This window comes from Dipodomys ordii, unplaced genomic scaffold, assembly GCF_000151885.1.
Source record: "Dipodomys ordii isolate 6190 unplaced genomic scaffold, Dord_2.0 Scaffold171, whole genome shotgun sequence".
Lineage (NCBI taxonomy): Eukaryota > Metazoa > Chordata > Mammalia > Rodentia > Heteromyidae > Dipodomys > Dipodomys ordii.
The window spans coordinates 591,588-603,366 of NW_012267387.1; the positions used below are offsets into that span (position 1 = coordinate 591,588).

The 11,779-nt window shown below is 54.9% G+C and overlaps 1 protein-coding gene across 1 annotated transcript in view; it reads left to right on the plus strand.

The window, feature by feature from the left end:
- The window catches only part of Muc16 (mucin 16, cell surface associated), a 97,205-nt gene that overhangs the window by 3,169 nt on the left and 82,257 nt on the right, over positions 1 to 11,779 (plus strand). Inside the window, exons 2-5 of the mRNA XM_013033500.1 lie at positions 59 to 351; positions 2,606 to 2,618; positions 2,811 to 8,384; positions 8,738 to 10,548. Of these exons, the coding sequence (XP_012888954.1) occupies positions 59 to 351; positions 2,606 to 2,618; positions 2,811 to 8,384; positions 8,738 to 10,548 (7,691 nt within the window). The remainder of the gene's footprint in view (positions 1 to 58; positions 352 to 2,605; positions 2,619 to 2,810; positions 8,385 to 8,737; positions 10,549 to 11,779) is intronic.

The window sequence follows — 11,779 nt, forward strand, 5'->3', positions numbered from 1 at the left end:
ACACTGACCCACACCAGCACAACAGAGCAGCCCAGCTCAGCCCTGGACACCACTGCAGGCCTCTCTGATGCCACCACCAGATCCTCCCCTGAGCCTTCCAGTGCAGGCTTCTCCTTTATTCCAATGCTCAGTTCCAGCCTCCCTCCATCCACAGCCTCACCTCAGACACCCACAGATTCCAGTTCTGTCCCCAAAACCATATTTACTGTATCTGGCTCCTCAGAACTTCCTGAGACTCCAGAGGAGAGAATGCCCACCACCACTGCAGTCACCAGAGTTTCCACACAAATACCAACATTCTCTCAGACAAGAGAGATGTTCACCAAGACAACTTCCTCATCAACCCTAGAAGTGACCCACAGCACCACACCCACACAGCCCAGCTCAGCCTTGGACACCACTTCTGGCCTCTCTGATGCTGCCACCAGCTCCTCCCCTGAGCTCTCCACTGCAGACTCTGTCTCCTCTGCTCCAATGCTCCCTCCCAGCCTCACTCCATCCACAGTCTCGGCTCACAGAATCACTGGAGTAGAGATCACCAACGTGTCCTCCTACAGTTATGAGACAGTTTCTGCAGAAAGGACCACCACTGTCCACACACGGATTACTGAATCTGGCTCCCTCAGCACCAGTGCATGGGACACATCAGCCATGGCCTCAGCCACCAGTGCCCTCCCCACTGCATCTGAGACCCTGCCCCACTCACACAGCACCCTGCAATCAAGCTCATCCCCTGAAGTCCTGTCCTCCACACCAACTCCAGCTGTGTCACATCTGAGCTCCACAGGGACCCTCACACCTGCCAGTCCCACAGTCTCACCATCTCCTGCTCCTTCCTCCCCTGGGACCATCACCCCACTCCTCACCTCCACTCTCCAGGACACCACGCAGGGGATGGACACAGGATTAACACCTTTGAGTACCTTGACTCCAAGTCAGACTACAAGTGGACAGGACACCCTCAGCCACCTCCTGGGTCTCCTCAGGCCTCCACACAAGTCCAACATCTTCAGATACAGCAGTTTCCACTGTGCAAGATTCCAGTTCTATTCCCCAAACTCACTTTATTATCTCGGCCTCCTCAGAACTTCCTGAGACCACAGCTGAGATGAGCACCCCCTCCAACACTGGGGACACCAGAGGTTCCACACCTGCACACAGTTCTACAAAGACAACAGAGATGGACACACAGACAGCTTCCTCCCAGACCCAGACACTGACCCACACCAGCACAACAGAGCAGCCCAGCTCAGCCCTGGACACCACTGCAGGCCTCTCTGATGCCACCACCAGATCCTCCCCTGAGCCCTCCAGTGCAGGCTTTTTCTCCTCTTCTCTAACATTCCCTCCCAGTCTCGGGCCATCCAGAGTCTCTGCTCACACATCCAATGGAAGGGAAAACAGTCTGATCACCTCCTCTTCACACAGGACAGCACTTACAGAAATCACCACCACTGTCCAAGATCAAACACTTGGATCTGCATCCCACAGCATCCAACCCCAGGACACATCATCCACGGCCTCAACCACCAGCACCCTCCCCACTGCACCCCAGACCCTTCCCCACTTACACACCACCCTCCAATCGAGCTCATCCACTGAAGTCCTGTCCTCCACACAAACTCCAGCTGGACCACATCTGAGCTCCACAGGGGCCCTGACACCTGCCAGCCCCACAGCCTCACCTTCTCCTTCTTCTTCCTCCCCTGCGATCATCACCCCACTCCTCACCTCCACTCTCGATGACACCATGCAGGAGATGGACCCAGGATCAACACCTGTGAGCACCTTGAATCCAAGTCAGACTACAGGTGGACAGGATACCTCAGCTACCTCCTGGGTCTCCTCAGGCCTCCACACAAGTCCATCACCTTCAGACACAGCAACATCGAATGGGAGAGACTTCTTTTCTGTTCCCCAAACCTTATCATCTAATGTAAACTCCTCACACATTTCTGAGACCACAGATGAGGTGAAGACACCCTTCAGCACAGGGGACACCACAATTACCACAAAAGTGCCAGCATCAACTCAGACCACAGAGCTGTTCACCCAGACAGCTTCCTCCAGGACCACAGTGCTAACTTATAGCAGCACGCATGGGCACAGCAGCTCAGCCCTGGCCAACACTGCTGGCCTCTCGAAGGCCACCACAAGCTCCTCCCCTGAGCTCTCCACTACAGGCTTCTTCCCCTCCACTGCAAAGCTCCCTCCCAGTGTTGCACCATTCACAGACTCTGCTCACACATCCACTGGAATGGAAAATAGCCTGATCACTTCCTCTTCACACAGCACCGAACCTACAGAAATCACCACCACTGTCCACACACCAGTTCCTGCATCTGCATCCCATGGCACCCAGGATTGGGACACTTCTGCCCCAGTCTCAGAAACCAGCACCTTCCCCATTGCATCCCAGACTCCTCCCCACTCAATCATCACCTTGAAGTCAAGCTCACCCCTTGAAGTCCTTTCCTCAACACAAACTCCAGCTGTGCCACATCTTAGCTCCTCAGGGGCCATGACACCTGCCGGCCCCACAGCCTCACCTTCTGCTTCTTCCTCCCCTGTGACCACCACCCCACTCCTCACCTCCACTCTCCAGGATACCACGCAGGGTATGGACACAGGATCAACACCTTTGAGTATCTTGACTCCAAGTCAGACTACAAGTGGACAGGACATCTCAGCCAGCTCCTGGGTCTCCCCAAGCCTCCACACAAGTCCAATATCTTCAGACACAGCAGTGTCCACTGTGCAAGATTCCAGTTCTATTCCCCAAACTCAGTTTACTATCTCTGCTCCCTCAGAATTTGCTGAGACCACAGCTGAGATGAGTACCCCCTCCACCACTGGAGACACCAGAGGTTCCACACCTGCACACAGTTCTGCAAAGACAACGGAGATGGACACACAGACAGCTTCCTCCCGGACCCAGGCACTGACCTATACCAGCACAACAGAGGAGCTCAGCTCAGCCCTGGACACCACTGCGGGCATCTCTGAGGACACCACCAGCTCCTCCCCTAAGCTCTCCAGTGCAGGCTTCTTCTCCTCTACTCCAAGGCTTCCTCCTAGCCTCGCTCCATCCACAGCCTCACCTCAGACATCCACAGATTCCAGTTCTGCCTCCCGTTCCAAGCTTACTATGTCTGGCACCTCAGAACTTCCTGAGACCCCAGCAGAGGACAGAACGCCCTCCCCCGCTGAGATCACCAGAGATTCCACACAAATACCAACATCCTCTCAGACAAGAGAGATGGTCACCCAGACAGCTTCCTCCTGGACCACCGCACTGACCCACACCAGCACTTCTGAGGAGCCCAGCTCAGTCATGGACACCACTGCTGGCATCTATGATGCCACTACCAGCTCCTCTCCTGAGCTCTCCACTGAAGGCTTCTCCTCTGCTCCAAGGCTCTCTCCCACTTTCGCGCCATCCACCGTCTCTGATCACACACCTACTGGAAGGGAAAACAGCCTGATCAGCCTCTCTTCATACACGACAGCACCTACAGAAATTACCAGCACTGTCCAAAATCAAGGTCTTGTGTCTGCATCCCACAGCAACCAAACCCAGGACTCGTCATCCATGGCCCCAGCCCCCAGCACCCTCCCCACTGCATCCCAGACTCCTCCCCATTCACACCGCACCCTGCAATCAAGCTCATCCCCTGAAGTCCTGTCCTCCACACAAACTCCAGCTGGGCCACAGCTGAGCTCCATAGGGGTCCTGACATCTAGCAAACCCACAGCCTCACTTTCTGCTCATTCCTCTGCTCCATCCATCACCCCACTCCTCACCTCCACTCTCCACGACACCACCGAGCAGATGGACACAGGATCAACACCTGTGAGTAATTTGACTTCAACTCAGACTACAAGTGGACAGGATATCTCAGCTACCTCCTGGGTCTCCTCAGGCCTCCACACAAGTCCAACATCTTCAGACACAGCAGTGTCCACTGTGGAACATTCCACTTCTATCCCCCAAACTCACTTTACTATCTCTGCTACTTCAGAATCTCCTGAAACCACACCTGAGATGAGGACTTCTTCCACCACTGGGGACACCAGAGGTACCACACCTGGACAGAGTTCTGCAAAGACAACAGAGATGGACACGCAGACAGATTTCTCCCAGACCCAGACACTGTCCCACAGCAGCACGCCAGCACAGCCCAGCTCAGCCCTGGACACCACTGCGGGCCTTTCTGATACCACCACAAGTTTCTCCCCTGAGCTCCCCAGTTCAGGCTTCTTCTCTTCTACTCCATTGCTCCCTCTCAGCCTTGCACCATCCATAGCCTTACCTCAGACACCCACGGACTTCAGTTCTGTCCCCCAAACTATGCTTACTATGTCTACCTCTTCAGGAATTCCTGAGACCCCAGCAGAGGAGAGAACACCCTCCACCTCTGAGGTCACCAGAGTTTCCACACAAATACCAACATCCTCTCAGACAACGGAGATATCCAAGACAACCTCCTCATCCACACTAGAACTGATCCACAGCATCACTCCTGCACAGCCCAGCTCAGCCCTAGACACCACTGCCGGCCACTCTGATGCCGCTACCAGCTCCTCCTCTGAGCATTTCAGGGCAGACTTCTCTGTTCCAACACTCTCTGCCAGCCTCGCCCCATACACAGACTCAGCTCAGAGAACCACCAGCGTGAAGATCACCAGCGTGCCCTCCTCTCCTTACAAGACAGCTTCTGCAGAAATCACCAACACTGTCCACACACAGAATTCTGCAGCTGCATCCCACAGCTCGAGTCCCTGGGACATGTTAGCTACGGCCCCAGCCACCAGCACCCTCCCCACTGCATCCCAGACCCTGCCCCACTCATACACCACCCTGCAATCAAGCTCAACACCTGAAGTCCGGTCCTCCACACCAACTCCAGATGGGCCACATCTGAGCTCCACAGGGGTCCTGACACCTAGCAAACCCACAGCCTCACTTTCTGCTCCTTCCTCTGCTCCATCCATCACCCCACTCCTCACCTCCACTCTCCATGACACCACCGAGCAGATGGACACAGGATCAACACCTGTGAGTAATTTGACTCCAAGTCAGACAAGTGGACAGGATATCTCAGCTACCTCCTGGGTCTCCTCAGGCCTCCACACAAGTCCAACATCTTCAGACACAGCAGTGTCCACTGTGGAAGATACCAGTTCTATGCCCCAAACTCACTTTACTCTCTCTGCTACCTCCAAATTTCCTGAGACCACAGCTGAGGAGAGAATGCTCTCCACCACTAGGGTCAGCACAGTTTCCACACAAACACCAACATCCTCTCAGACAAGAGAAATGGCTACCCAGACAGCTTCCTCCTGGACCACAGCACTGACCCACAGCAGCACTCCTGAGGAGCCCAGCTCACACATGGACACCATTGCTGGCCTCTCTGATACCACCACCAACTCCTCCCCCGAGCAATCCAGTGAAGGCTCCGTCTCCTCTCCTCCAATGCTCCCTCCCAGCCTCACTCCATCCACAGTCTCGGCTCACAGAACCACTGAATGGGAAAAGAGCATGATCTCTTCCTCCTCCTACATGCCCACATTTGCAGAAATCACTACCACTATCCCCACAGAGCTTCCTGCATCTGCATCTCACAGCACGCATGCCTGGGACACCTCAGCCACGGCCTCAGCCACCAGCCCCTTCCCCAGTGCATCCCAGACCTGGCCCCACTCACACAGCACCCTGCAATCAGGCTCATCCCCTGATGTCCTATCCTCCACAGAAACTCCTGCTGATCCACATCTGAGCGGCTCAGGGCCACTGACACCTGCCAGTTCCACAGCCTCACCTTCTCCTGCTCCTTCCTCCTCAGCATCCATCACCTCACTCCTCACCTCCACTCTCCAGGAAATTACACAGCTGATGGACACAAGATCAACACCTGCGAGCACCTTGACTCCAAGTCAGACTACAAGTGGACAGCACATCTCAGCCACCTCTCAGGTCTCCTCCGGCCTCCACACAAGTCCAACACCTTCAGACACAGCAGTGTCCACTGTGGAACATTCCAGTTCTACCCTGCAAACTCACTTTACTATCTCTGCTACCTCAGAATTTGCTGAGACCACAGCTGGGATGAGGACCCACTCCAACACTGGGGACACCACAGATTCCACACCTGCACGGAGTTCTGCAAAGACAACAGAGATGGACACACAGACAGCTTCCTCCCGGACCCAGACACCAACCTATACCAGTGCACTAGAGGAGCCCAGCTCAGCCCTGGACACCACTGCTGACCTCTCTAAGGACACCACCAGATCCTCCCCTGAGCTCTCTAGTGCAGGCTTCTTCTCCTCTACTCCAAGGCTTCCTCCCAGCCTCGCTCCATCCACAGCCTCACCTCAGACATCCACAGATTCCAGTTCTGTCCTCAAAACCTACTTTACCACCTCAGCCTCCTCAGAACTTCCTGAGACGACAGCAGAGGAGAGAATGCCCTCCACCACTGAGATCACCAGAGTTTCCACACAAATACCAACATCCTTTCAGACAAGAGAGATGTTCACCGAGACAACTTCCTCATCGACCCTAGAACTGACCCGCAGCAGCACTCCCACACAGCCCAGCTCAGCCCTGGCCACCAGTGCTGGCCTCACTGGTGCCACCACCAGCTCCTTCCTTGAGTTCTCCAGTGCAAGCTTTGTCTCCTCTGCTCCAGCTCTCCCTCCCAGCCACACTCCATCCACAATCTCGGCTCACCTACCCACTGGAATGGAGATCACCACTGTGCCTTCCTCTTCCTACAAGAAAACTTCTGCAGAAATCACCACCATTCACCAAAAGCAAACTCTTGCTTCTGCAGCCCACGGCACCCAAGCCCAGGACACACCAGCCACAGCCCCAACCACCAGCATCCTCCCCACTGCATCCCAGACCCGGCCGCACTCACACACCACCCTGCAATCAACCTCATCCCCTCAAGTCCTACCCTCCACACAATCTAGACCTGTGCCATATCTGAGCTCCACAGGGGCCTTCATACCTACTGGCACCACAGCCTCCCATTCTCCTTCTCCTTCTTCCCCTGCACCCATCACTCCACTCCTCACCTCCACTCTCCAAGAGAAAACACAGCTGATGGACACAGGATCAACACCTGTGAGCACCTTGACACCAAGTCAGACTGCAAGAGGACAAGACACCCCAGCCACCTCAGGGATCCACACAAGTCCAGCAGCTTCAGACACAGCAGTCACCACTGTGGAAGACTCCACTTCTGTACCCCAAACCCACTTTACTCTCTTGGTCTCTTCAGAAGTTCCTTTGACCACAGCCAAGGAGAGACCGCCCTCCAGCCCTGGGGTCATCACAGCTTCCACACAAATACCAAGCTTCTCTCAGACAAGAGAGATGGCCACCCAGACAGAGTCCTCCTGGACCACAGCACTGACTCATACCAGCACTCCTGAGGAGCCCAGCTCAAGCATGGACATCACTGCTGGCCTCTCTGATGCCACCACCAGCTCCTTCCCTGAGCTCTCCAGTACAGGCTTCTTCTCTGCTCCAAAGCTCCCTCCCAGCCTCACTCCATCCACAGTCATGACTCACAGAACCACTGAAATGGAAAAGAGCGTGGTCTCTTCCTCCTCCTACATGCCAGCATTTCCAGAAATCACCACCACTATGCCCATACAGCTTCTTGCATCTGCATCTAACAGCACACGAGCTTGGGACTCATCAACCACAGCCTCAGCCACCAAAAACCTCCCCACAGCAGCCCAGACCCTGCCACACTCACACAGCACCCTGCAATCAAGCTCATTCCCTGATGTCTTGACCTCCACACCAACTCCAGCTGGGCCACATCTGAGCTCCACAGGGGTCCTGACACCTGGAAGCTCCACAGCCTCAGCTTCTCCTGCTCCTTCCTCCCCTGTATCCATCACCTCACTCCTCACCTCTGCTCTCCAGAAGACCATGCAGTGGATGGACGCAGGATCAACATATGTAAGCACCTTGACTTCAACTCAAACTACAGGTGGACAGGATGTTTCAACCAACACCTGGGCCTCCTTAGGCCTCCACTCAAATCCAACATCTTCAGACACAGCAGAGTCCACTGTGGAACATTCCAGTTCTATTCCCCAAATTCAGTTTACTCTCTCTGCTACCTCAGAACCTCCGGAGATCACAGCTGAGGAGAGAATGCTCTCCACCACTGGGGTCAGCACAGTTTCCACACAAATGCCAACATCCTCTCAGACAAGAGAGATGGCCACCCAGACAGCTTCCTCCTGGACCACAGCACTGACCCACACCAGCACTCCTGAGGAGCCCAGCTCAAACATGGACACCACTGCTGGCCTCTCTGATGCCACCACCAGCTCCTCCCCTGAGCAATCCAGTACAGTGTCCTCTCCTCTGCTCCAAAGCTCCCTCCCAGCATCCCTCCATCCACAGTCATGACTCACAGAACCACTGAATGGGAAAAGAGTGTGATCTCTTCCTCCTCCTACATGCCAGCATTGGCAGAAATCACCACCACTATCTCCACACAGCTTCCTGCATCTGCATCTCACAGCACGCATACCTGGGACACCTCAGCCACGTCCTCAGCCACCAGCCTCCTCCCCACTGCATCCCACACCCTGCCCCACTCACACAACACCCTGCAATCAACCTCATCCCCTGAAGTCCTGTCCTCCACGCAAACTCCAGCTGTGTCATATCTGAGCTCCATACCTGTTGGCCCCACAGACTCACCTTCTCCTGCTCCTTCCTCCCCTGAGACCATCACCCCACTCCTCACCTCCACTCTCCATGACACCACACAGGGGATGCACACAGGACCAACACCTGTGAGCACCTTGACTAAAAGGCAGATGACAAATGGACAGAACATTTCATCTGCTTCCTGGATCTCCTCAGGCCTCCACAAAAGTCCAGCATCTTCAGACTCAACAGTGTCCACCCTAGAACACTCCAGTTCTGTCCCCAAAATCCACTTTACTCCCTCGGCCTCCTCAGAACTTCCTGTGACCACAACTGAGGAGAGAACACCCTCCACCCCTGGAGTCATCACAGTTTCCACACAAATACCAACATCCACTAAGACAAGAGAGATGGCCACCCAGACAGCTTCCTCCTGGACCACAGCACTGACCCAAACCAGCACTCCTGAGGAGCCCAGCTCAAACATGGACACCATTGCTGGCCTCTCTGATGCCACCACCAGCTCCTCCCCTGCGCAATCCAGTACAGGATTCTTCTCTGCTCCAACACTCCCTCCCAGCATCCCTCCATCCACAGTCATGGCTCACAGAACCACTGAATGGGTAAAGAGTGTGATATCTTCCTCCTCCTACATGCCAGCATTGGCAGAAACCACCACCACTATCTCCACACAGTTTCCTGCATCTGCATCTCACAGCACGCATGCCTGGGACACGGCAGCCATGGCCTCAGCCACCAGCATCCTCCCCACTGCATCCCAGACCCTGCCCCACTCACACAGCACCCTGCAATCAAGCTCATCCCCTGAAGTCCTGTCCTCCACACCAACTCCAGCTGTGTCACATCTGAGCTCCACACTTGTTGGCCCCACAGACTCACCTTCTCCTGCTCCTTCCTCCCCTGGGACCATCACCCCACTCCTCACCTCCACTCTCCATGACACCACACAGGGGATGCACACAGGACCAACACCTGTGAGCACCTTGACTAAAAGGCAGATGACAAATGGACAGAACATTTCATCTGCTTCCTGGATCTCCTCAGGCCTCCACAAAAGTCCAGCATCTTCAGACACAACAGTGTCCACCCTAGAAGACTCCAGTTCTGTCCCCAAAATCCACTTTACTCCCTTGGCCTCCTCAGAACTTCCTGTGACCACAACTGAGGAGAGAATGCCCTCAACCCCTGGGGTCATCACAGTTTCCACACAAATACCAACATCCTCTCAGACAAGAGAGATGGCCACCCAGACAGCTTCTTCTGGGACCGCAACACTGACCCATATCAGCACTCCTGAGGAACCCAGCTCAGCCCTGGTCACCACTGGTGGCCTCTCTGATGCCACCACCAGCTCCTCCCTTGAGCTCTCCAGTGCAGACTTCTCCTCTGCTCCAATGCTCCCTCCCAGCCTCACTCTATCTACAGTCACAACTCACAGAACCACTGGATTGGAGATCACCAGCATATCCTCCTCTCCATACAAGACAGCTTCTGCAGAAATCACCACCACTGTCCACACTCGGATTCCTGCATCTGCATCCCACAGCACAGGTACCTGGGATTCCTCAGCCCTGGCCCCAGCCACCAGCATCCTCCCCACTGCATCCCAGACCCTGCCCCACTCACACAGCACCCTGCAATCAAGCTCATCCCCTGAAGTCCTGTCCTCCACACAAACTCCAGCTGGGCCACATCTGACCTCCACAGAGCTCCTGACACCTGCCAGCCCCACAGCCTCAACTTCTCCTGCTCCTTCTTCCCCTGAATCCATGAATCCACTCCTCACCTCCACTCTCTATGACAACAGGAAGGATATGGAGACAGGGTCAACACCAGTGAGCACCTTGAATCCAACTCACACTACAAGTGAACAGCAAATCTCAGCCACCTCCTGGGTCTCCTCAGGCCTCCACACACGTCCAGCATCTTCAGACACAGCAGTGTCCACTGTGGAACATTCCAGTTCTCTCCCCATAACCTACTTTACCACTTCGGCCTCCTCAGAACTTCCTGTGACCTCAGCTAAAGAGAGAATGCTCTCCACCACTGGGGTCAGCACAGTTTCTACACAAATACCAACATCCTCTCAGACAAGAGAGATGGCCACCCAGACAGCTTCCTCCTGGACCACAGAACTGACCCACACCAGCACTCCTGAGGAGCCCCGCTCAGCCCTGGACACCACTGCTGCTCTCTCTAATGCCACCACCAGCTCCTACCCTGAGCAATCCAGTACAGGCTACTTCTCCTCTGCTCCAAAGCTCCCTCCTAGCCTCACTCCATCCACAGTCTCAGCTCACAGAACCACGGGAATGGAGATCACCAGCATGTCCTCTGTCCCTTACATGACCACTTCTGCAGAAATCACCACCACCACTGTCCACACACAGTTTCCGGCAACTGCAATCCATACCACAGATGCCAGGGACACGACAGCCATGGCCCCAGCCACCACCATCCTCCCCAGTGCATCCCAGACCCTGCCCCACTCACACAGCACTATGCAATCAAGCTCATCCCCTGAAGTCCTGTCCTCCACACAAACTACACCTGTGCCACATGTGAGCTCCACAGTAGCTCTCACAACTTCTGGCCCCACAGCCTCAACTTCTCCTGCTCCTTCCTCCCCTGCATCCATCAGCCCACTCCTCACCTCCACTCTCCACGACACCACCCAGGGGCTGGACACAGGATTAACACCTGTAAGCTCCTTGTCTCCAAGTCACACTAGGAATGGACAGTACATTTCAGCCACCTCCTGGGTCTCCTCCGGTCTCCACACAAGTCCAACATCTTCACACACAGCAGTCCATACTGTGGAAGAGTCCAGTTCTGTACCTCAAACCTATTTTACCACCTCACTCTCCTCAGAACTTCCTGTGACCACAACTGAAGAGAGAATGCCCTCCACCACTAGGGTCATCACAGTTTCCACACAAATACCAACATCCTCTCAGATGAGAGAGATGGCCACCCAGACACCTTCTTCTTGGACCACAGAACTGACCCACATCAGCACTCCTGAGGAGCCCAGCTCAAACATGGACACCACTGCTGGCCTCTCTG